The 26348-nt window shown below is 44.3% G+C and overlaps 1 protein-coding gene across 3 annotated transcripts in view; it reads right to left on the reverse strand.

The window, feature by feature from the left end:
* The window catches only part of rad51b (RAD51 paralog B), a 644462-nt gene that overhangs the window by 49657 nt on the left and 568457 nt on the right, over positions 1-26348 (reverse strand). For 2 of the 3 annotated variants that reach the window (XM_069917182.1, XM_069917183.1), the window contains one exon: positions 20381-20889. The exons of the other annotated variant lie outside the window; for it this stretch is intronic. In XM_069917182.1, the coding sequence (XP_069773283.1) occupies positions 20779-20889 (111 nt within the window). In that variant the 3' untranslated portion in view covers positions 20381-20778. Of the gene's footprint in view, positions 1-20380; positions 20890-26348 lie in introns of those variants that run through there. 3 annotated transcript variants of the gene reach the window in all.

The following is a 26348-nucleotide window of genomic DNA, read 5'->3' on the forward strand; positions in this document are numbered from 1 at the left end:
GATAATATCGACACACAATTTTCAGTGCCAAACTGTGAATTGCAAAACTGAAAATCTGAGCTCAAATACTTGACATACGAGGATGAAAGTACTGAACTGAATTAGCTGAAGTAAAATACTGGAAGTAAACATTTCACATATAAATTTGTGAAATCAAGAGCAGTAACCATCAATGTTATACTTAGCTGTTTCTTCTCAGCAATTGTGTCAGGGACAGCGTACATTACAAGGATACATCTTTTACTTTGTAGATTGGGCATGAGTTGTTGCATGTTCCCTTCTTGCTCTGATAACTACACCGCATATTGCAGAGATTTTTGCTTGCCATTTTTGCTGGGTTAAGTGAAAGTTCACGATGAACAGCATCAACCCAGTGACTGACTGTACAACAAAGAAGCAAATCACCCAACAAGTTAAATCTATGTAATTAATTTTCTGTAATAAAATACCTTGCATAAATACCAGCGCCTGAGCAAGTACACAAAAAATAATATTCCTGTCATACAATATATGAAACAAACCTGTACTTGAACCACAGTACATCTTCTTAAATATCCATACTAGTTCCTTATTAGAGTATCAGTCCTCGAACCAGGACTTGCATACCTTGAGTAAAGTATTTGCACCACAACAACTGAAATACCTACAACATTATCTGACATAAAACGCCTCTACTTAAGATGCCTGTGCTAAAATACCTGAGCTTAGTTCTATGAACTTGAAACATAATACTTGAACTTTACCTGAGGTAAAATGTTATTTTGAATATATGAACTAAATTAATTAAACTATAATATATCAAGTAGATTACATGAAATAGAATATACAAGCTAACATTCTTGCTCGGAAATACCTGCAAACAGGCACCTGTACAGAAAAACCTCCAGTTAAACACTTGGACACACCTCCTTAGGAGGCTGAGGAGGGCAAGGCTACTGGCCCCCTTCTTTTTTTTTTGAATATTTTATTTATGATTTTCCAAACTTAAACTAATTTATCAGTATTATCAATGTTAATGTTGACAATATCAATATTGATTACAATTTACAATTATCAATTCTATGCAAGAATTTCTGTGGAGTTCAAGCTTTTTCTGTCCCCTTCCTGCCCCCCCTTACACCCTCCCCATTTAACACTTAACCAACCACAGTTACGCACAACATTCAGGACTTTCACAATAAAGGTATGAAACATATATCGGAGGTTTATGGGGTTGTCATGTCACAGCGACCAGTGCTCAGGCTGTTTTCTTTTGCTTGACTTTTCCTGGTTGGGATGCCCCCCCCACCCCCCCACCAATTGAAGGATAGACAGAGAAGGTAGGGTAGCGAGGTATGATGGTCCACACTATAATTGTGCTCCTACGGAATTTAGGTGTGGTTGCCAAATTTTCAAAAAAAGTGTTACACTTTTTCCTTAAGTTGTAAATAATTTTCTCCAGAACATATACTGAACTTCTTTTTGACAACATCTTACTGGAGCACAGTTGAGAGTCTCCTGTCTGGCTGCATCACTGTCTGGTGTGGTAGCGGCCAATACCGAGTTCAATACCAAACAGCCGAGAAGATCACTGGGGTCTTCTTTTCCTCCCTTGATAACATTCACCAAGAACATTGCTTAAATAGGGCTCAAAGAATTGTTGCGAACCCCTACCACCTATATTTACAGTATATTTGAAAAGCTAACATCAGAAAGGAGGTAAAGGAGCATCAAAATCAGGACTGGGGAATAAGTTCTTCCCTCAGGCTGTGAGATTGGTGAACAGTGTCCTGTCACCTTGGGTCTCTTTTCAATGAAACTGAGTAAATTATTTCAGAATATTTATACATAATTATTTTACATTATATTTTTAATTATGATGTTTTGTGTGTGTGCGCACCTTGGACTGGAGAAACACTTTTGTTTGACATATAGTCAGTTGATGTTGAACTTGAATGGGAGCATACGGAGAATAGGAATCTCAATCAATCAGTTTGGAAGGGCATAGAACAAAGATAAATAGATAGGATTGAGATACAGATTCTCCAAGAATGGCAGAGAATGCTGGGTCAGAGAGTGAGAGAAGAAATGATGTGCATGAATTTCTAAATGATGCTGGTCGCCAACTGTCCAATTTTCATTTTAAAAGCTTGCACCGACTCTGTTGGAAAAAGTGAAAGTGACGTTTTGGGTTACAGCGGGCAGCAGCAGTGTTCCAGGAACCTTTTGAGGACATTCCTGAGGTGGAGGTTATGCAGAAGTCAATGAGATGCATGCAGTACAAGTCCTCCTTTCATCCCAGAGCAACATTTGGCTCGCCCCCCACGATTACACATTGTCTTCAAACACACAATCAGCACGGTCAAAGGGTCCACTGACTTTCTGCTCTGACACAAAAATAAATAGCAGCCAAGAGCTTTTGCAAAGCTCCCAATGAAAACAGCTCCTACAACCTCCCAATGGATACTCCCAGGCAGCTCTGAATACAACTCAGCATCACAGGCAATCAGACTGAAAGTGCAGCAGGAGTGACAGAATCCAAACTGCAGGAAAACCCAACATCTGATCCACTAACTGCAAGCAAGAATATTCCACTGGCGCTGGGATGCAGAGTCATGGAGGGAAACAGTCCCTTCCACCCAGTGAGTCTGAAACAACAATCAAGTGCTCATTTTTCACACAAATCCTAACCAGCCCCATTCTCCCATCAACACCCAGACTCTATCACCTACCAACACTGCGGCTATTTATAGCGGGCCAAGTAACCTTACAACCCGTGCATTTTTGGGATGCGGGAAGGATACAGAAGATTGGGATCACTGGGAGAAAGTATGAACTCCCCACAAACACTAAAATTGTGAGACAGCCTGCTGTAGTGGTCAATTCAGACCGGAGAAAGTCCAAGCATTTTATTTACGAGTTGGATGCAGAAGAATTGCCACCTTTGTAAACTCCGCAGTGAAAGAATTGGATCAGATTTTTTTAAAAACAATCGCACTTGTTTTATCCATTAATAAAATGCTTGTGCCAGTTTTGAAGAGCTTCTGTCCATTTTCTCCATAAGAATTATCCATTGGAAAATTGGACAGGATAACTTCTGCCCACTGCTAGCTGCAATATAGTTAATACAATTGAAGATGCCATCAACGAGTGTGCCATACTTTATGACGCATCCGAGTCAAAAAGTCTTCTTACCTACAAAAAAGCGACAGTGGGAATGTAGCAAAGTTTCTTCAAGCAAATAATGGTAGTCGAGACACAGGAGCAACTGCAGGGATAAAAATCTGGGACAAGAAACAACTGCTGGAGGAAATAAGAGGGCTGGGCAGCATCAGGGAGAGAAAGAAGAGTTGACGTTTTGGGCCAGAACCCTTTTTCAAGACTGCACATGATGGACTGGAATTTTAACATGAAAGTCTGCAGGCGCTAAGGTTGAGTGCAATACACAAATAGAGGAGTACGGGTCAGGTCTGTTGTTGAAAAAGTAACAGGGGCCTTTGAGACCTTTAGTATGCGGGATGGAGGTCCTAAATGGGCTTCCTTATCAATTTATCCATAACTATTTTCTGCACATGTGCTGGCCCCCTCCACCCTGAGAGGCAACAAGGACAGGATACCCCTTGTCCTCACCTACCAGCCTCTGCATCCAACATATTATCCTGCACAATTTCTGCCATCTTCATCACAATCCCCCACCAGACACATCTTCCTCTCCCCTCCCCGCTTTTCGCAAGCACTGTTACCTCTGGGACTCCCTCCTCCACTCATCCCTTCCCACTAATTATCCACTCAGTACTCAGGAATGCTACACTTGCACCCATATCTCCTCTAACAAATCCCCATCATTTCTCAGCTTTCTTCTCTTGTAACTTTCCACCCATATCCACTTATGACATCCTACCTGGTACCCTGTGCTCTTCCCTCTGCCCCTTCCTCCCTCTTCTCCTCTCCTCCTCCTCCTCCCCTCCCCCTACCTTTCTGTTTAGGCGCCTGTTTTTTTTCCCTTATACCTTGGAAAAAAGCTCAGGTCTGAAATGCTGGTTATCCTTTACTTCCTATCAATGTTTCTTCAGCACTTTTGGGTACTGAGCTGGAATGAGACAGTAGGTCAGTCACATGAAGAGAGATCAGGAGACATGGCCTCTGTTCCACAAAATAAAGTTTAAGAGAATGCGAGGTGACTTTATTGAAGTGTATAATGTGGGTAAAAGGCTCGACAGCAAAGGACATTATTGCTGGTTGAGGAGTCCAGAACAAGATGTTGTAGCATCAATATGATGGGAAGCCCATTTAGGACCTCAAAAGTGTATGTTTCAGAGGGTGCAGACCCTGCATCACTTTCCTGCCTCTGCTCTGCCTGTTGGCCACCCATTCCCTATCTTTCTTTAAGTCCTTAAGCTGAGGTGTGACCAACTCACTGAACATGTCATCCACAGTATTCTCAGCATCATGGATACTCCAGAGTGAATCCACCCACAGCTCTGATGCTGTCACGCTGTCTGTCGGGAGTTGCAGCCGGGCACACTCCTTGCACATATAGACCTCAGAGCCGCTGACAGCAACCCCGAGTTCCCATGTTGTGAAGGAGGACCATGACATGGGTCTGAGCTCTCCTGCCATGACTAATGTGATAGTACAGATCTATCACCAATGTACATAGTGTATATAGTTACTGTATCTAGACTGTGCTTACAGCGATTGGCTGAGAGCTAAGCCACGCCTACTGTTTGGGCCTTAAAGGGTTGTGTCCCTAGCCAGGTCGGATCATTCCGGACTGGTCGGCCACCTGTAAAGAGCTCCTGTCTTTTGCTAATAAAAGCCTTGGTTTGGATCAACAAGCCTTTGATTCTTTCGACGAGCTCTACAACTAGGTACTTTGAGAAAGTGGTAAACAAAAGAGCATAACCCTGACCTTCAGTTAGTGCTGCTCGCTCTCCTCATTGAAGCCCGCCCTTGCCTTTCTCAAAAAGGCTACCCAGCTGGAGACTATCTTCCTTTTACATTCACCTGGAACTAACCGACACTGCCAGTTTTCTGAATCTCCTGCTCAGCTCTGCTTCTGATGTTGCTGGAAGAAAGCCATCTTAGTCAGCGTGGATGAGTTGGGCTGAAGGACCTGTTTCCATGCGGTGTTAACTCCATGACTCTCTCATCATCATCAGGAGATGTGTTGTACAGCAAGACCAGCTGAGGTCCTCCAGAACTGCCATGGTCTATAGGTCAGGAGGCTGCCCTGTCAGAGCCTGCTGGGGCACGGGTTGGTTCTTCTATTTGATATGGGCTGATGGAGTGAATGCAGTTGGAAAAGTGAATCATGGCACAAGGAGTGCATCAAGACAAGTGGGCAGGGGCCTGCCCTTCTACACGGGCCTGCCCTTCCACACAGGCCTGTCCTTCCATCAGGCCTACTGAACCCTGAGTCTATTATCATCTGACTGTACTGTACATAGACAACCATTTCTCTGTGCCATGGTGCAGACATACACACAAAATACACAGCATATAACGATCACATAAGTATAATATTAGATATATTTTGGAATAATTTAATCAGAGAAAATAGCGGTGCTGCAAGAGTTGTGGTAACAATAGTGCTTCTACTGATGTGGATCCAGGAGAGTGGGAAGCAGAGACAATGCTGTTTTGTAGGGTCTTAATGCCCTCTCATGAGGTCGATGCCACAGTATAGGCTTCAAACGGTCTGTTAAAGGAACCTTTTTTTTAAAATCCGGCAACTACAGAGGTCTGTGCTCAAGATGGCAGTGCCTTGTTGGGCAACGAACCACAAATGGTTGCAGATTCTGGTGGGGGCACCGGAAATGGGGAGAACAATCCCCTCCCACCTCCTCGTTGATAAACATGCAGATGACCCTACAGGGAAGGTGATCATGGCAGCGGATCGAGAGGGGTTCAGCGGCTGAAGGTCCCGCACAGGCTGAAGTTGCGGGCGGATGGCGACTCCCATTCAAAGGACTCACACAGGCTACAGCCTGCTGGCAAATTGTAGTCTGGGGACCTGCACAGGTTGAATGGTGAGAGGAAACCGGAGCCCCCGGGGAGAAGGTACAAACTCCTTACAGACAGTGTGGAATTTGAACACTGATCCAAATCACTGGTGCTGTAACAGCTAACCGTGCCACCCATATGTTAACCATGTTGTCCAATAGGGGTCCTCAATAATTCTTTGAGCCCTATTTGAGCAACACTCCCAGTGAATGTCATCAAAAGAGGAACAGGAGACCCCAGTAATCTTCTTGGCCGTTTGGTTGATCCTTTGTATTGACATCCAGTCTGATGCTTCACAACTATCATGCCACATAATGATGTAGCCAGACTGGACACTCTCAATTGTGCTCCCATAAAAGGTTGTTAAGATGAACTTTCTCTCTGTTCCAATATACTGGCTGCAAACCATTGAGCTCCCACCCTATGGTACCCTGGACTGTGAGGAGGAGGTGGGGTGGGGCTGCAATTGGTGGGCTACAACTTTCTCTCTCCACCTGCCACTCTCAGACAAGAGCCAATGAATTATGGCACTTCCTTTGAAAGGGAAGTCACAATAACCTACTTAGTCTGTAAGCTGCATGACTTCATAAACATTTTTGTTTCCTGTCTGGAAGAAGGCTGATGCAAAAAACATCATGTCTCTATTACCTTGACAGTCTCTGGCAATGCTATTCTTGTCTTGCTCTGTTGTTACGTTGCAGGAGATGCTGAGTTTCAGAGACCGTGTCCTCATTGATAGGCAAATATCTCAAAAGTTATTGAATAGAATCCTGTAGATGCTGGAAATCTATATAAATCTAAATAAAAACTAACCTGAAATATCAGCTCTGTATTTTCCTCCATAAATGCTGTCTGACCAGATGAGTATTTTGTGCTTGAGAATGATTCCTTGCTGGGTCGAAGTTGTAGGCTTGTTCCTGGAACACCCTCAACTGAAATATCCTCCCATGGAGAGCCTTCCTGTTCCTGGTGTCCTTCTCACTCGCCTGCCTTGATCTGGATGGGTGGCCTTCACTCACTCTGAAGGTCGAATGCCCACCGATGGAGCCACACCAGAGGCAAATGATGGAGCAGAACCCTGAAGTCAGCAAAAGATCATCGTGCTCCAGTGGAGTTTGGCAATGGAAAGATCCAAACATCTGTGGAATTGTAGTAATGATTGGAAGAACTTGGCCAGAATCCACACCGTGACCATCAACAGTTACTGGTGCTTGTAAGAGGCGTGGGTGGACTGAAGTGGAGTGTGAGTTTGACCATCTAACATTAAGATACTAGGTCTGGCCGTAGATAGCACTGGTGGCATCTACATTGATCAGGTGGTAACATCTTCGCCCATAACCCTCACAGAAGCATCTAGAATCAGAGACTCATTCACTGGTGTTAATTTATCTCCATTGCCAAGTGCACAGTATTCCTATTTGTTATCCAGATGTTGAGGCCACCCTTTTAAAGTGGTATGATAGGGAACACCCTATTTTCCTGCTGTGATCAGACACTGGGAAAAGATGATGCCTTGGACTGCTTGTCTGTGCTCTTCTCTCTAACACTATACTTTGCACCTTATATGACACTATCCCCCGTTTTCTGTTGTACTACGTATGGGCTGATTTTTCTGGATAACACACAAACAAAGCTTTTCACTGTTTCTCAGTACATGTGAAAATAAACAATTCAATTCTGTTCAGTTCAATTCAACTGTATTTAAACTTCTCATTCAGTTTATCGGCCTGCTTCATTGTTTGCACCTACCCTTCCCCATGGCAAAGCAGTGATCGCTTTGAAAGAAAATCATTTTAAAGTAGAACCTAGAAAGTACCAGGGAAAGTGTGGTTGAGAGACCCTCCGACCTCCAGTACTGTGGAGCATTGTTGCTCCCAGTCAGCATGGAGCTGGGTTTGCACCTACCTGGGAGCGAAGGAGTTCGGTCAGAGCACTCCTCTTGCTGCCGAGCTATCAAGCCGGGGCTTGCCCAGAACCAAGTATGGAACACTGCTGCAAGCAGATCTCAGTGAAAAGTTGGTGTCATGTGAAATTGTCTGGGTTTTTTTCCTCAGATGTTTTTGCTTTATTTATTCAAGTAATGTGGGAGCTAGGGTAAGGAACCAAGCCCTTCTCGAGGTGCTCCTTCCAGGGACAAAGCCTGTCAGAAAGGCAGCTCTTTGCTAACAGGTCACAGACAACAGGTCTTCCAACAAGGCTGCTGATATTTCATTTCACCCAACTGGCAAGATGGCTCCCTCTGCTGGCTTGTCCAGGATCGGCTTAAATCAGCCTCCAGGAATATGAGCCCACTTGGATAGCAAGCCTTTGAGTGAGGTTTGAAAGTGGCACCGATAGCCTGGGTATTAGCACCCCCCATGCTAGCAATGCGTGGATGCAGGAAAATGTATCAAAATGATTCATCTACCTGTTCTTTAACAAAGCAGGCAATGCAACATTGAAAATTAAAATTATAGAGTAACACTGCAGCATGCTGGGGCAGGGTTATTTTCAGAACTGTAGCATCCAGGATAGCATTTAGATAGAACTCAATCCATTGGCTGAAGAACTTTCCTTTCCCAGCAACCTGAAAGATTTACATGTCATGCAGAGAGACATTCTGCACACTGAGCCCATGTTAACTGTTGAACAACCATTTACACTAATCCCACATTCCCCTCAGGTTCCATCACCCTTTCAACACACTGGAGGCATCGTACCGCCGCCAATTAACCTCCCGAGCCACGTGTCTTTTGGATATGAGAGGAAATCAGAGCACCTGGAGGAAACTTGCACAGTCACAGGGAGAACATGCGGACTCCACAGAGAAGGTACCAGAGTTTTGGATCGAACCAAGGCCATCAGAACAGCAAGGGAGCTGCCCTCCCAGCTGCACCTCTGTGCCGGCCCTTGATGTTGCTGTCCTTTTGAGGTATCTCCATTCACTCACTGCCACCATGTATGAGCACTTTGGGCTCAATCTATCAACTACCTCCCTCCCTTCTTATTTTTTTGACTTCTGGATTCAATAACGATCCCCTTAAAATAAATTCATTGGCCAGTTAGGATGATGGCTGTGTCTGGGATGGGATAATGGACAGTTCAAATGTGAACCAACCCTACCTCAGCAATCAACAATGTTAGGGTGTCAAATGTCTGCATCCAATAAAAGCAATATCCACACAAGTAGGACAATGATACAGGTTGTCTTGGGTGCGCCCAGTCTCCCAGCACCACTGAAATCGGGGCTGGGTGTAGGACACTGATCATGGTGACTTGAATTCCTGAGGAACCAAGGACATATTTGCACTTGGTCTATGATTATTATCTGTTTACCTACAAGCTCAAATCTTGTCTGGGGCACTCCTTCCATCTGAACTAGGAATGTCTGTCAGAGCTAGCTTCTAAACACATTACAGGAGCTGAGTCATGCCCTTCGAGCCATGCTGAGTATCACAGCACTGACAAGGAACCTCTCCCAAGTCGGGTCCAGTTTTGGTGAAGCTGTGCGTTGCCAGTGATGGAATCTTTTAGTGACTGCCGGATGATGTGACCTGTAAGATATTCATTGTATTTCCTGCGGTTCAATGGAAAGAACAAAACCAAAGGGAAAGAAAATCTGCAGATGTTAGAAACCTGAAATAAAAACAGAAAATGCTGGAAACACTCTGCTTGTGACAACTGGACAGGATGTTGGTGAGACCACACTTGGAGTATAGAGCACAGTTGTGGTTGTCTATCAATGGAAACAACGTCATTAAGCTGGAAAGGGTGTAGGAAAGATTCACGAGAATGTTAGAAGGACTGACGAGTTTGAAATGTAAGGATAGGCTGGGTCTCTTTTCAATGGAGCATAGGGCGCAGAGGAGGGGAAACCACATGGAGCGATGTGTAAAATCATGAGGGTCATCGACAAAATAAAGAGCCTTTTCTCCAGAGAGAAGTCTAAATCTTTTAGGCATGGAGATAAGGTGAGAATGGAAAGATTTAATAGGGACTGGTAGAGATAGAGGGGGGTGCAATTATGTTTAAAAGGTACTTGGACAGGTACATGAATAGGGAAGGTTTAGAGGAATATGGGCTAAATGTATGGGAATGGGACTAGCTTAGGTAGTTAACTTGGACCAAAGTGCCCACTTCCATACCGTACAACTCTATGACCTCAAGTTGGAGCCAGAGCAGGATAAGTGGTAAAAGTCACAAGAGAAAAGTCTCCGGAGACATTCAGCATTCAGAAGAAGACAGACATATTAATGGTAAGCATTGGCAGTGAAGAAACCAGCTGGTTGCCAGACTAGTCTCCCCTGTGAAGGCATTTGTGAGCTATCTTCTTAAACTGCTGCAATCCACATGGATAATATCCTCCACAGCCTCCTAACCTAATAACAACAAAGGTACAGTAATGTAGATTTCTCCATGGCAGTAAATTAATGCCAAAAATGGATGTAGATGGGGATGATCTAATTACAATTCGAGATGTGATTGCAAAGTGAATATGGAGAATTAAACATTGTAGAATATCCAACTTTTAGAATAGATAGCCAAAAGGAAAGGGACCTGAGGTAGTAAACTGGAGAACTTGCTTGAAACATATAACATCCTGAAGGTTGTTGACAGGATGGATGTTTCCTCTTGAGGGAGAATGTAGAACTTCAGGTCACTGTTTACAAACAAGGGGTCAACCACTTAAAACAGATATGTGGTAAAATTATTTTTCTCAAAAGTTATGAGCCTTAACCATATAACCATATAACCACTTACAGCACAGAATAGGCCAGTTCGGCCCTACTAGTCCATGCCGTAGCAAATCCCCTTCTGAACCTTTACTCAAAAGGTGGCGGAAGCAGAATTTGCACATTTTATGGCAAAGTTGATTGATACTTGATAAGAATGGGATGAAAGGTTATGACAAGGAGATGAGGATATGGAGTTGAGATTATCTGTGAGGTTATGTAAATAGGGAGCAGGCATAAGGGTGTGAATGACCTCCTTCTGTTCCTAATTCATATCTTCATGTGACCCTTGGTTCTCCACTATCTCTAGGAGGCTTTCTGTGTTTCCTTCCATAAAGACAGACTCTGCCTTTACACCCATTTGTATTTCAACTTTTAATCAAGAAAATAATTCCACATACATTTCATAGGAACATAGGAAGTAGGAACAGGAGTAGGCCAAAAATGGCCCATCGAGCCTGCTCCGCCATTCAATACGATCATCTAATTTATGACCTAACTCAACCTACCTGCCTTCTCCCCATATCCCCTAATTCCTCTATCATGTAAAAATTTATCTAACCGAATTTTAAATATGTTTAATGAGGCAGCCTCAACCACTTCCCTGGTTAGAGAATTCCAAACATTCACTACTCTCTGGGAAAAACTATTTTTCATCATCTCTGTCCTAAATCTACTCCCCCGAATCTTGAGACTGTGTCCTCTCATTTTAGTTTCCCCGGCCAGCTCAAAAAACCTTCCTACATCTATCTTATCCATACCCTTCATAATCCTATATGTTTCTATAAGATCTCCTCTCATTTTTCTGAACTGGAGTGAATACAATCCTAGATGATTTAATCTTTCATCATAAGTCAACCCCTTCATCCCAGGGATCAACCTAGTAAACCGCCTCTAAAGCCAGTATATCCTTCCTCAAATATGGAGACCAGAACTGGACATAGTACTCCAGGTGCGGTCTCACCAGTACCTTATACAGTTGCAACATTACCTCCCTACTCCTGAATTCAATTCCTCTAGCGATGAAGGCCAACATTCCATTTGCCTTCTTAATAACCTGCTGCACCTGCAACCTAACTTTTTGTGATTCATGCACAAGCACTCCCAAGTCCCTCTGCACAACAGCATGCTGTAGTTTTTCACCCTTTAAATAATATTCAGCTCTTTTATTTTTCTTGCCAAAGTGGATAACCTCACACTCACTAACATTGTACTCTTTGCCCACTCATCCATCTTAACTCTATCCCTCTGCAGACTCTCCACATCCTCATTACAATTTGCTCTTCCACTCAATTTGGTGTCATCTGCAAACTTGGCTACACCACATTTTGTCCCCTCCTCCAAGTCATTAATGTAAATGATGAACAGTTGTGGGCCTAACACTGACCCCTGCGACACCCCACTTACCACTCTCTGCCAACCTGAAAAACTCCCATTTATCCCAACTCTCTGCCTCCTGTCAGACAACCAATTTTCAATCCAGACCAATATACTTCCCCGGACTCCACTTTACTATAACTTATTGAGAAGTCTCTTGTGCAGCACCTTATCAAACGCTTTCTGGAAATCCAAATATACAACATCAACCTGTTCCCCTCTATCCACCGCACCCATTATATCCTAAAAGAATCCTAACAAGTTTGTCAAACAAGATCTTCCCTTTCTAAAACCATGCTGCGTCTGCCTGATTGAACCCTTACGTTCCAAAAGTTTCACTATTTCATCTTTAACGAAATCTTCAAGCATTTTTCAAACCACAGATGTCAAGCTAATTGGCCGATAATTTCCAGTCTTCTGCCTACATCCCTTCATAAAAAGTGGCGTGACATTTGCTGTCTTCCAGTCGGCTGGGACCTGCCCAGAATCCAAGGAATTTTGGTATATGACCACCAATGCATCAACTATAACTTCTGCCATTTCCTTCAGAACCCTTGGATGCATATCATCAGGACCAGGTGATTTGTCTGGCTTTAGTCCCATTAATTTCTCCATCATTACTTCCTTTGTAAGAACTATTTTATCAAGGCCCTCCCCAACATTCACATCCTTAACTCCACACTTGGGCATGCTGGACATGACTTCCACCGTGAAGACTGACACAAAATATTTGGTTAATGCCTCGGCCATTTCCTCATTTTTTGCTACCAGTTTTCCTTTCTCATCCTCCAAGGGTCCTATGTTAACTCTGGCCACCCTCTTCCGTTTTATATATTTATAAAATTTTTTGCTTTCTGTTTTTATATTTTGTGCCAATTTACTTTCATAATCCTTTTTCCCATTTCTTATTACCCGCTTTGTAACCCCTTGTTGTCTCTTAAAGTTTTCCCATTCTTCCAGTTTACCACTGCTCTTTGCAGCTTTGTACACCTGTGACTTCAATTTTATACTCTCCTTCATTTCCTTTGTTAACCATGGTTGATTTTTCCATCCCTTGTTGCCCCTTTTCTTGACCGGAATATATTTTTGTTGAGCATTACAAAATATTTCTTTGAAAATCTTCCACTGTTCCTCAACTGTTTCATCAATTAGCCTGTGCTGCCAGTCCACTCTGCCCAATTCCTCCCTCATCCTATGGTAGTCACCCCTGTTTAAGCATAATATATTAGTTTTAGATCTAACTATTTCCCCTTCCATCTGAATGAGAAATTCAATCATACTATGATCGCTATTTCCCAGATGGTCTCTGACTATTACATCATTTACTCTACCTATCTCATTGCACAACACTAGATCCAGGAGAGCATTTTCTCTTGTGGGTTCCTTGACATGCTGCTCAAGAAAGCTATCGCGGATGCATTCTATGAAGTCCTCTTCCAGACTCCCACGACCAACTTGATTTTCCCAATCTATGTGGAAGTTAAAGTCCCCCATGACGACTGCCATATCATTATTACATGCCTCATTTATCTCTCTATTTATTTCCTGTGCCACTAAACTATTGTTATATGGTGGGCGATAGGTAACACCCACCAATAATTTTTTCTCTTCGTTATTCTTTATCTCTACCCAAATGGACTCAACATTATGCTCTTTAGATCTTATATCATTCCTCACTACTGCCTGGAGCTCATCTTTGATTAAGAGTGCAACTCCACCTCCCTTACCATCCTGTCTATCTCTTTGCACCACCTGATACCCTTGAAAGTTTAATTCCCATTTAGGGTCACCTTGTAGCCATGTTTCCGTGATGGCTACCAAATCATAGGCGTGGGTACCGATTTGCGCCTCAAGTTCACTAACCTTATTTCTAATACCGCGGGCATTCAGATAAAGTGCCCTTATGCTCTTTGTCCTTTCAATATCTAGTGACTTCTGTAACCTTTTCTTTTGATTTTTCTGCCCACAATTTTTCTTTGTAATTTTCTTAACACTATCATTGACCCGAAAACTCACTGCACCATCTGATTTTTTACTTTCTCCTCCCAACATTACTTTTCCTATTTTACTTTTCCTGGCCATTACTTTATCTTCCCTACCCTTTTTCCTATCACTCTGGTTCCCATACCCCTGCCAAATTAGTTTAAACCTTGCCCCACTGCTGTACCAAACATACTTGCCAAAATGTTGACACCTTTTGGATTTCATATTTTCATCCTTCATAATATTACCTCCAGTCTACATGTGGTCCCCTATAAGTATTGTTTCACCATTGTTACGTACACTCTAATTTCCTGATTTATTCTGCGATCTCCATTGCCACTGGTATTTGAGGACCCAGTGGCAACTCCCACTCTTGTTTTCCTTCCCCTCACTCTTTCTTAACTCCCACCTAGACTGACTCAACTTTCTGAGTTAGAATCCTAAATCTCTGCCGCCTTTACCCCATTCTTTAACGTCAGGTCCTAAGTAAAAACAATGTGCCCGAGGAACTCAGCAAAAATGGTGGAAGGCGTGGTCTTTGAAACTGCATGCTCTGCATTTGGCAGGGTTTACAGTTCCCACCTCGAAAACTGCCTGCACAGAGTTCTTGTGACCACATGCATTCCCTCTGGATTCTCTCATTTCCTTCCACATCCGAAAGACATGCAGCCAAGTAGGTTCAGTGGCCATTGTAAATTGCCCTAAGTGTATAGGTGAAAGGTAGAATCTTGGGGGAGGTTGATGAGAATGTGGGGACAATCAAGATTATTGTAAATTAACCTCAATCTTACTGTTGAAGTACTATTGTGTTCAAAGCTCAGCTCTGTCATGGATCAGATGACTTTGACTGAATGACACCAGGGGTTGTCAGGCCAGTCTTACTGTGGATGCCCCTGGCCAATTTTTTTTCCAAAAACAGGCTTTATTCACATTAAATTGTTACAAAAAAAAGAAATCTGTTCAAAGTCTTTTCACACCCATAATGTCAACTATATCTATACCTTCCTATCAATGTATATTGGTACATTTGTTCTCTCAATACCCTATTACCTCCGCTGTGGCACCTTGTCACTTCTCCCCTCTCTGTTGTTTGAGGAGCTTCCCCTCAGTTTCAGCCCCTCAATACCAGGTAATGAGAGGACTCTAGACTGTTATCCTCCCCACAGCGCCCTCACATTGGCTGCACCAAGCCTCTGTGCTTCCCTTAACATGTACTCCTGCAACCTGCAATGTGGCAGTCAGAAGTATTCCTTCACTGTCATCTCCATATGCTGAAAGACCAACAGGTTTCAGGCATCTTTCACTGACTTAGTGGTCTTCCAGCAATTCTGGATATCTGACTCTGCATGGGTCCCCGGGAATAGCCTGTAGACCAGAGTCCTCTATCACGCTGAACAGTGACAATGACCCTTGCGTTCCTCTCCACACACTCTGCGAAATTTCTAGCTGCATGGGATCAGCCATATCCAAATGTGTACTCCAGGATTACCCAATGTTCCCCCTCAGGAACCACCCTTGCTTCACACATGGTGTCGTCAACTCTGCACTGTGCGCACCACGTCTTAGTCCGTACAGCATGTGTTGGTAGCCAAACCTCTAAGAGGGACATCCCACCGTTGGTTCACCCTGTGGCCATAGATTATCTACTCCTCAACATCGATTGGTCAGGAGCAGAAACACTTTCTCAGCCCGATCCTAAAGCAGGCAAGATATGTTAAGAGAGCTATCATCTGGCTGATGACCAGCTAATCGAGAACAGGTCGAAGCTGAGCATGGTACTTTCCTGGATGGTGCAGATTGTGGCACATCGCTACATAAGGTGAAAATAACCAGAATGGAGTGAAGATTTATGATTGCTGGGGTGGGGGGCAGGAGGAAGATGGCCATGGTAGAGCAGTAGTAGATTTAGAGAGCTCCCCTTAGCGAGGATTATAAAGGATTTTAAAAAACCAGATAGAAATCGGTAGAATATAGGCAGGAAAGTCAAAAACTATGGAGAAAATAAGAAAATGGGGAAAAATTGAGGAAAATTGAGAAAAACCCATCTCATAGAGAGGAGGAGACTGACGGCAGGCCTGTCCTGAGGCTGAAAACAATGACACGAGTGCCCAAACAATGGTTCCCCTGTAAGGAAGAGAGCTTGTTGGAGGAGGCAAGCTAAGATAGCCTGGGTGAGACTGACCCAGAACACCGTCGGGAAAAGGCCACAAAAGAGGCAGCAGGAGAGCTGTCAGGTGAGACATGAGCGGAGTCCTGAGGTTGGGGGAGCCAGCCCAGCACCAAGATGCTGGCAATGTCTACAGCAGCTGAGGGAAGGCCCCATGGGTTGCCTGTCGAGAGATGAGCTCATTGGAGGAGGCAAGCGAGGACATCCTGGGAGGGACTGACCTGGAGCATCAGGTAAGGGCTGCGACTGAGGTGGTGGGAGGGCTGCTGGGTGCGGGACAGCATCAGGAAAGGGTTGTGACTGAGGCAGCAGGAGCATTGTTGGGCGCAGGACAGCTTTGGGAAAGGGCCTCAATTGAGGTGGTGGGAGTGCTGTTGGGTGCAACCCGAGTGAAGGCCTGAGGTGACAGGAACCTCAGTGGTGGCAGAGGGAAAGACCCCACGGGCCGGGAGAAAAAGGGGCTTACCCAGTATGGCTGCTCTGTCCGCCGGGCGCGAAGAGCTCGGACCTGAGGGCATTCAAGGCATCGAGCCTGGTGAAGTTCAGGAACAGAGCAAAACGGTGGGAAAGTTGCTGGGCCTGGCAGCCTGAAGTTGGAAATTGAGGTGGAGGAGGATGAAGAAGAGGAAGAGGAAAGTCGAGAGGGTAAAAGAAAGACAACACAGGGAGGTGAAAGGCAGAAAAAGAAGGCAGAGGGCTTGATGCCTTTTGCAAATGAGATACTGGAGAACACTGGCCAAATGAAAAAAAAAACTGTGAAGACACTGGTGGCAGGGCAGGGGGGCAATTAAAGAAAGATTGGATTAATTGATCGGAAATGGAGGAGAGATGAGAGGGTGGAAGAAAGGTTGGATAAGAGGGAAAATGAAATGGATACGTGGGAGAGATTGTGGGAGAAGATGGATACCTTAGAAAACCTCAGCAGGAGGAATAATGTTAACATTGTGGGGGTGAAGGAGGGGAGAGACACAGTGGAGTTCCTGAAAAAATGGATCCCAGATATGCTGGGGAGGGAACAAATTGGAAATAATCTAAGAATAGAATGGGCCCACCGGTCTTTCATCGTGCCCCCACCCCTGTCCCAGGGCCAAATTAAAGACCACTTTCTATCCTGGTGAGACTCCTTCACTGCCAGGATAGAGAGAAAATTTTACAGGCAGTGGCAGTGAGAGCGAAAAGGAAGGGAGAGTCTGGCGGAATATGATGGGGAAAAGGTTTTATTCTACCTGGACATAAGTGTGACACTATTGGAGTGCAGGAGGAAATGGACCCTGTCAAAAGAAGCTTTAAACAGTTTACCCTCCTTCCCCCAGCAATGCTGAAGATAATAAGGACGAGAGGAAAGTTGTTTGGGATCCAAGGAAGGCAATGAACATTGTAAGAACCCTGCCACCACTTTGGGATTAAATGTAAATGTAAATAAGGAGGAAAGAGGGAACTGGGAGAATGATGGACTTTAAATATTGTAATTGTGATAACAACGAGGGGGGGTAAGAAGTTTTCATAATGTTACTGCTTAAAGATGAATGTATATTTTAAGTAAAGAATGAATACGGGGAGCTCAAGTTAAAGGAGGGAAGACTAAGGAGTAGATGGGTGCATTGGGCACTTTTCAAAATGGTGGGATAGTTGGCGGCAATAGCTTGGCTATTGGTGCCAGGGTGGGTAAACCAGGAGGTAGAAAGGAAGTGGAGGGGGGGGGTTGGGGGTATTCAATATACTTTTTTTAATTGTTGGTTTTAGTTTTTTAGTTTGTTTCAAGCAAGGACATTTGCACCAGGAGTTGGTGGAAAACAAAAGGGACAAATGGTAAGTGTCAAAGAACAAGAGGAAGGTGAGGGGAGGGTGGGGGGGTAAAGGATATTGGAATAGATTAATTCCCCCTAAAAAAGAATTAAAAAAGGATTAAAGTAACACCCCATTACGATAAGGCGGGGATTGCGAATACGGAAAAGGAACCGAATGCAGACGACGTGCTTTTCTTTAGCTTTCACGATTTTGGTTCTTTTTTGGAGGTGTATTCATTGTTATTTCTTTTTCTTTTTTGGGTTTTGGTCAGGGTCGTAGGCCCCATGATGACTGGTATTGAGATAAACTTTTCAAGTGTATTTGTAGCAATGGGCTGGGGGGGAGGGGTGGGGATAAATACAGACTCTGTGTGTGTTTGTGTGTATGTGTGTGTGTGTGTATAAGGTTGGAAAGATTAACTGTTTGTTGAATTCTGTGAGTCTATAAAAATCAAAAATAAAATATAAAAAGAAGATTTATGATTGCACCACTAACCCTGCACTTTTTGCTGTCAGCTGCTGATTGGCTGAGGATTTAGGGTTGTATGGTCTATCCTCACCAGAAGCAATGTAACACTCACTCACTGCGAACCCCACCACTAATTGGTTTTCAAGCCATACTCGCATTCATTTAGCAAGAAAATGTCAATGACAATGCTGAGGAAAACAGTAAACACAGGACACGGAGTCTCAGGGTGAAAGGAGATAGTTCAGCAAGAGGAAGGATTAACAGTGGTAGAGGTGGGAGGTTATTCTTAGAGGCGGGCATATTCTGATCAATGAAAAGGAATGCAAGGACCGGGCGACTCAATAACCACAGGGCCCAGCAACCTGCAGGGCGATGCACACTGCGCAAGTTTCTGAGTGTGTATGCTTTGTGCAAGTTGACTCCTGGGCCTCTAAAGGTATGAACACTCTGAGCACAGAGTAAATCACTAGCTAATTATGATCTCCAGACTCCACTGCTCATCTTAAGTTATTCAGAAAGCCATTGCAGTCTGAGGCAGCTGTTAACTCTTAGATATATTGACCCAGCAGTGGTCCCAAGAGAGCGACTAAAGTCAGGTCTCTCAACTGAAATCCGAAACATAGGCTATGGAGTTAAGGTGTTAGGAGTGCCCAGGGCCAGGGGAAGCTCTCAGTTGAAGTATTTCTTACAGGTTAGGACATTGGAAAAAGGAGTGCACATTTAGCATTAGATGGCGTCTAGGAATCAGCCCTGAATTAACTGGGGGCATCTAATGGAAGATAGGCCTGACCTTTCTGATTAAGGTCTCCATCACCGAGTCATGTAGGCCACTGCTTGGCACCCAACGGTCAACCAAAGGTTTGACCCATGCCCAGCAGAGTGATGCAGCTGGTATAACAGCTGCCTGACAGTGCCAGAGAACCACATTCAATCCTGACCTTGGGCGCTATCTATGTGGAGTTTACTCGCTCTCCCTGTGAATGTGTGGCTTGGGATACTCTGGTTTGCTCCCACATCCTAAAGACATACAGGTTGATGTGTTGATTGGCTGTGGTAAATTGCCCCTCATGTGTGGGTAAATGGTAGAATCTGGAGGTGGAGGATAGAGTTGATGGAAATGTGGGGAGAGTAAGAAAAATGGGATTAGTGTGGGATTGGTGTAAAAGGATGTCAGACAATCAGTATAGACTTTGAGGACCAGATATTCTGCCTCTGTGCAGTACTTCTCCATAAACCATATCACTGGGAACAGCCAACCCTCATCCTTTAAGATCCAGTGTCGGGACTATGTATCCAACCTAGTGCTGGTCTAACCAGTTCCCTGAGCCATAGCAGACTGGGCATGTTACTGTGAGTGTAGGAAGACCAGTGTCACACCAAAAGATCATATTCAAACCTGCAGCACTTAAAATGGCCATTGCAAACTGCTTCCCCCACTTCCCATAATTGGGTAGTTAGGAGTTATTTAACTGCTCCCCCCAGCGCCCCAATAGGGTAGTTAGGAGATATTTATCTACTCTTCCAGCCCCTCAATAGGGTAGACAGGGGCTATTTAACTTGTCCCATTGTGGAGTCCTAGGGATCAGAAATGTACCTGCAAATCAACAGTCTTTTATGTCCATCACCACTCATTGTGTGACCTCCTTGTCAGTGAGGCCAGCCACTCTACTCCAAGCTCCTACACTCCAAGCACGGCAAGACTGCATCCCATCCTGGCCTCTACACCACATTTTCAATCTGCGTTACTGAACAGTGATGAGAGGGTCACCCTTCAGCATCAGTCTCTCCTTAACTTTCTGAACCTCAGGCTTAAGTGGAGCAGCTTCCCCCGTGCCCCAGGCACTATGGAGTCGGTCCTAGGCATTTGGCTAATTTCTGAAGGATGCATTCACAAACTGAATTCTCACAGCTGTGTTGAGGTTTATTTAAAATGGAAACCTTTGATTCAAATTTCTTCTGAGCTTTGAATAAAAGTTATCTGTAGGATGTGCCTTGTATTTGGCTGGTGGGGTGGGCGGTGGGGGAAGGGAATTCTTTGATGTAACTGAAGCAGTCATATCACACTGAATTTTTATCACTTGACTGGCAAACTGATTTTTCTTAAACTATGCTGTGGTTACCCAGGTGATTAATTCAGCCCGGTAGGAGTGTTTCCTCTATTAGTTCTTCATGTTTCACATAGTGCTCCATTTGCCAAGAAGCCACAGCCTCTGTGGCACCGAGTAAAGATCAATATGCCCCAATCCAGCTGATCAACATAGGGTAGGCTGCGGGCAAATGATCAGGGCTTGGCTTGAGTCAGCACTGACTGATCTCTGGCAGAGCAGGAGTCGACAGAGCTGCGAACTCTGATCGGCTGAAGTCCAGGATCTGTACCCTCAGCCAGAAAATTGCTTCGGTTGTCTTCACCTAGGGAAAAGAGGTAGGAGAAGTGGTTAATTATTGAAACTGTGGCCCATCTGCTCTATCTCTGCAATGTTCTAATGGCCTTGAGTAGCTCTTCGTTCCTTAAAAACACAGGAATTAACCAGACTAAACTCTCGCCCAAATCAGGACAGAGATCTTATAAGGAGTATAGAAGACTGTTGTATGTTCAGTGTTAAACAAATGATATAGAGGCAAGGGAAGATGAAATAATGGAATGAAAAATAATGAAATAATATCAGAGAGCAAAAGAATCACAATGTAAGGTGGTCAGGGGACACTCAATTCTGCTGAAGTTTGGAATGTGATTATCAGAATTCACAGAGGTTTTGGCAAGTGGTGAATGGATATCACTGAGTTGGGTTTGTGGGGTATACATTTCACTGGGGTTGGGTGTGTGGGGTTTATATTTCACCAGGGTTGTATGTGTGGTGTTTACATTTCACTGGGGTTGTGTGTGTGTGCTGTTTACATTTCATTAGGATTGGGTGTGTGGGGTTTACATTTCACTGGAGTTGTGTGTGATGTTTTCATCTCACTGAGGTTGTGTGTGTGGGGTTTACATTTTACTGGGGTTGTGCGTGTGGAGTTTACATTACACTGGGGTAGTGTGTGTGGGGTTTACATTTCACTGGGGTTGTGAATGGGGTTTACATTTCAATAGGTTGTGCGTGTGGAGTTTACATTTCACTGCATTTGGGAGTGTGGGGTTTACAATTCACTGGGGTTGGTGTGTGATGTTTACATTTCACTGGGATTGTGTGTGCGGTTTACATTTCACTTGCGTTGGGTGTACGGAGTTTACCTTTCACTGGGTTAGGAGTGTGATGTTTACATTTCACTGGGGGCGGGTGTGTGGGGTTTACATTTCACTCGGATTGGGTGTGTGTGGGGTTTACATTTCACTGAGTTTGGATGTGTGGAGTTTTCATTTCACTGGATTTGGCAGTGTGGTGTTTACATTTCACTGGGGTTGTGTATGTGTGTTGTTTACATTTCACTAGGGTAGTGTGTGGTGTGTGGGGTTTACATTTCACTGGAGTTGGGTGTGTGGGGTTTACATTTCACTCAGATTGGGTGTGTGTGGAGTTTATATTTCACTGGGGTTGGGGGTGTGATGTTTACATTTCACTGGGGTTGTGTGTGTGGTTTACATTTCACTGGGGTTGGTTGAGTGGAGTTTATATTTCACTGGATTTTGGAGTGTGGGGTTTACAATTCACTGGGGTTGGGTGTGTGATGTTTACATTTCACTGGGATTGTGTGTGGGGTTTACATTTCACTTGCGTTGGGTGTGCGGAGTTTATCTTTCACTGGGTTGGGAGTGTGATGTTTACATTTCACTGGGGCGGGTGTGTGGGATTTACATTTCACTGGGTTTGTGAGTGTGGAGTTTACTTTTCACTCGGGTTGTGTGTGTTGTTTTTACATTTCACTGGGGTTGGGTGTGTGTGGGGTTTACATTTCACTGAGTTTGGATATGTGGAGTTTTCATTTCACTGGGTTTGGCAGTGTGGTGTTTACATTTCACTGGGGTTGTGTGTGTGTGTGTGTGTGTGTGTGTGTGTGTGTGTGTGTGTGTGTGTGTGTGTGTGTGTGTGTGTGTGTGTGTGTGTGTGTGTGGTGTTTACATTTCACTGGGGTTGTGTATGTGGAGTTAAGATTTCACTGGGGTTGGGTTTGTGTGATTTACATTTCACTGGGCTGGAGGTGTGTTGGGTTTACATTTCACTGGGGTTGTGTGTGTGTGGGGATACATTTCAATGGGGTTGGGTGCGTGGCATTTACATTTCACTGGGGTTGGGTGCGTGGGATTTACATTTCACTGTGGTTGGGGGTGTGATGTTTACATTTCACTGGGGTTGTGTGTGGGGTTTACATTTCGCTGGGTGTGTGCGGTTTATATTTCACAAGGGTTGAGTGTGTGGAGTTTACATTTCACTCTGGTTGGGTGTGTGGGGTTTACCCTTCACTGGATTTGGGTGTGTGATGTTTACATTTCACTGGGATTGTGTGTGTAGAGTTTACATTTCACTGGGGTTGTGCGTGTGGAGTTTACATTTCACTGGGGAAGTGTGTGTGGGGTTTACGTTTCACTGGGGTTGGGCGTGTGTGACGTTTACATTTCACTGAGTTTGGGTGTGTGGAGTTTACATTACGCTGGGGTAGTGTGTGTGGGGTGTACATTTCACTTGATTTGTGTTGGGTTTACATTTCACTGGGGTTTTGAATGGAGTTTACATTTCATTGGGTTGTGCGTGTGGAGTTTACATTTCACTGGGGTTGTGAGTGTGGAGTTTACTTTTCACTCGGGTTGTGTGTGTTGTTTTTACATTTCACTGGGGTTGGGTGTGTGTGGGGTTTACATTTCACTGAGTTTGGATGTGTGGAGTTTTCATTTCACTGGGTTTGGCAGTGTGGTGTTTACATTTCACTGGGGTTGTGTGTGGGGTTTACATTTCGCTGGGGTTGGGTGTGTGCGGTTTATATTTCACAAGGGTTGAGTGTGTGGAGTTTACATTTCACTCTGGTTGGGTGTGTGGGGTTTACCCTTCACTGGATTTGGGTGTGTGATGTTTACATTTCACTGGGATTGTGTGTGTAGAGTTTACATTTCACTGGGGTTGTGCGTGTGGAGTTTACATTTCACTGGGGAAGTGTGTGTGGGGTTTACGTTTCACTGGAGTTGGGTGTGTGGGGTTTACATTTCACTGGAGTTGGGCGTGTGTGACGTTTACATTTCACTGAGTTTGGGTGTGTGGAATTTACATTACGCTGGGGTAGTGTGTGTGGGGTGTACATTTCACTTGAGTTGTGTTGGGTTTACATTTCACTGGGGTTTTGAATGGAGTTTACATTTCATTGGGTTGTGCGTGTGGAGTTTACATTTCACTGGGGTTGTGTGTGTGGGGGTTTATGTTTTATTGGGGTTGTACGAGTGAAGTTTACATTTCACTAGGGTAGTGTGTGTGGGGTTTACATTTCACTGGGGTTGGTTGTGTGTGGGGTTTACAATTCACTGGGGTTGGGTGTGTGATGTTTACATTTCACTGGGATTGTGTGTGGGGTTTACATTTCACTTGCGTTGGGTGTGTAATGTTAACATTTCATTGTGTTTGGGTGTGTGGTGTTTACATTTCACTGGGTTTGGGCGTGTGGGGTTTACAATTCACTGGGGTAGTGTGTGTGGGGTTTACAATTCACTGGGGTTGGGTGTGCGGAGTTTCCATTTCACTGAGGTTGAGTGTGTGGTGTTTACATTTCACTGGCGTTGGGTTTGTAATGTTTATATTTCACTGGCGTTGGGTTTGTAACGTTTACATTTCACTATGTTTGGGTGTGTGGGGTTACATTTCACTGGTTTTGGGATTGCGGAGTCTCCATTTAACTGAGGTTGAGTGTGTTGGGTTTACATTTCACAGGCGTTGGGTGTATAATGTTTACATTTCACTGTGTTTGGGTGTGTGTGGTTACATTTCACTGGGGTGGATGTGTAGGGTTTACTTTTCACTGGGTTTGGGTGTGTGGGGCTTACGTTTCACTGGGGTCGGATGTGTAATGTTACATTTCACTGTGTTTGGGTGTGTGGGGTTACATTTCACTGGGGTGGGTGTGTAGGGTTTACTTTTCACTGGGTTTGGGTGTGTGGGGCTTACTTTTCACTGGGGTTGGATGTGTAATGTTTACATTTCACTGTGTTTGGTTATGTGGGGTTTACATTTCACCGGGGTTGTATGTGTGGTATTTTCATTTCACTGGGGTTTTGTGTGTGGAGTTTACATTTCACTGGGGTAGTGTGTGTGGGTTTACATTTCACTGGAGTTGGGTGTGTGGGGTTTACATTTCACTCGGGTTGGGTGTGTGTGGGGTTTACATTTCTCTGAGTTTGAATGTGTCGAGTTTTCATTTCAGTGGGTTTGGCAGTGTGGTGTTTACATTTCACTGGAGTTGTGTGTGTGCGGTGTTTACGTTTCACTGGGGTTGGATGTGTGCGGTTTACATTTCAATGCAGTTGTGTGTGTGGTGTTAACATTTCACTGGGGTCAGGTTTGTGGGATTTACATTTCACTGGGGTTGTGTATGGGGTTTACATTTCACTGGAGTTGGGTGTGTGTGGTTTACATTTTACTGGGGTTGGGTGTGTGGAGTTTATATATTCACTGGGTTTTGGAGTGTGGGGTTTACATTTCAATTGGGTTGTGAGTGTGGTGTTAAGATTTAATTGGGGTTGGGTTTGTGTGATTTACATTTCACTGGGGTTGGGTGTGTGGAGTTTACTTTTGCTGGGTTTGTGAGTGTGGAGTTAACTTTTCACTGGGACTGTGTGCGTGTGGAGTTTGCCTGTCACTGAGGTTGGGTGTGTGGGGTTTACCTTTCATTGTGGTTGGGAGTGTGGGGTTTACATTTCTCTGAGGTTGGGTGTGTGGACTTTACGTATTACTGGAGTTGTTCGTGTGGGGTTTACATTTCAATGCAGTTGTGTGTGTGGAGTTTACCTTTCACTGGGTTGGGAGTGTGATGTTTACATTTCACTGGGGTTGGGTCTGTGGTGTTTACCTTTCACTGTGGTTGGGTGTGTGTTTCCATTTCACTGGGGTCGGGTGTGTGGGATTTACATTTCACTCAGTTTGTGAGTGTGGAGTTTACTTTTCACTCGGGTTGTGTGTTTGTTGTTTTTACATTTCAATAGGGTTAGGTATGTAGAGTTTACATTTCACTGGGGTTGTGCGTATGGAGTTTACATTTCACTGGGGTAGTGTGTGTGGGGTTTACATTTCACTGGAATTGGGTGTGTGTGGTTTACATTTCATTGGAGTTGGGCGTGTGTGACGTTTACATTTCACTGAGTTTGGGTGTGTGGAGTTTTCATTTCACTGGGTTTGGCAGTGTGGTGTTTACATTTCACTTGAGTTGTGTTGGGTTTACATTTCACTGGGGTTGGGTGTGTGAAGTTTACATTTCACTGGGGTTGGGTGTGTGAAGTTTACATTTCACTGGGTTGTGTGTGTGAAGTTTCCATTTCATTGGGGTTGGGTGTGTGAAGTTTACATTTCACTGGGGTTGTGTATGTGTGTTGTTTACATTTCACTGGGGTTGTGTGTGTGGGGGGTTTACGTTTTACTGGGGTTGTACGAGTGAAGTTTACATTACACTAGGGTAGCGTGTGTGGGGTTTACATTTCACTGGGGTTGGGTGTGTGGGGTTTACACTTCACTGGGGTTGCGTGTGTGGCATTTACATTACACTGGGGTTGGGTGTGTGGGGTTTACACTTCACTGGGGTTGGGTGTGTGAAGTTTACACTTCACTGGGGTTGGGTGTGTGGGGTTTACACTTCACTGGGGTTGCGTGTGTGGAGATTACATTACACTGGGGTTGGGTGTGTGGGGTTTCCATTTCACTGGAGATGGGTGTGTGGAGTTTACACTTCACTGGGGTTGGGTG

Source organism: Narcine bancroftii, chromosome 2 (genome assembly GCF_036971445.1).
Source record: "Narcine bancroftii isolate sNarBan1 chromosome 2, sNarBan1.hap1, whole genome shotgun sequence".
Taxonomy (NCBI): Eukaryota; Metazoa; Chordata; class Chondrichthyes; order Torpediniformes; family Narcinidae; genus Narcine; species Narcine bancroftii.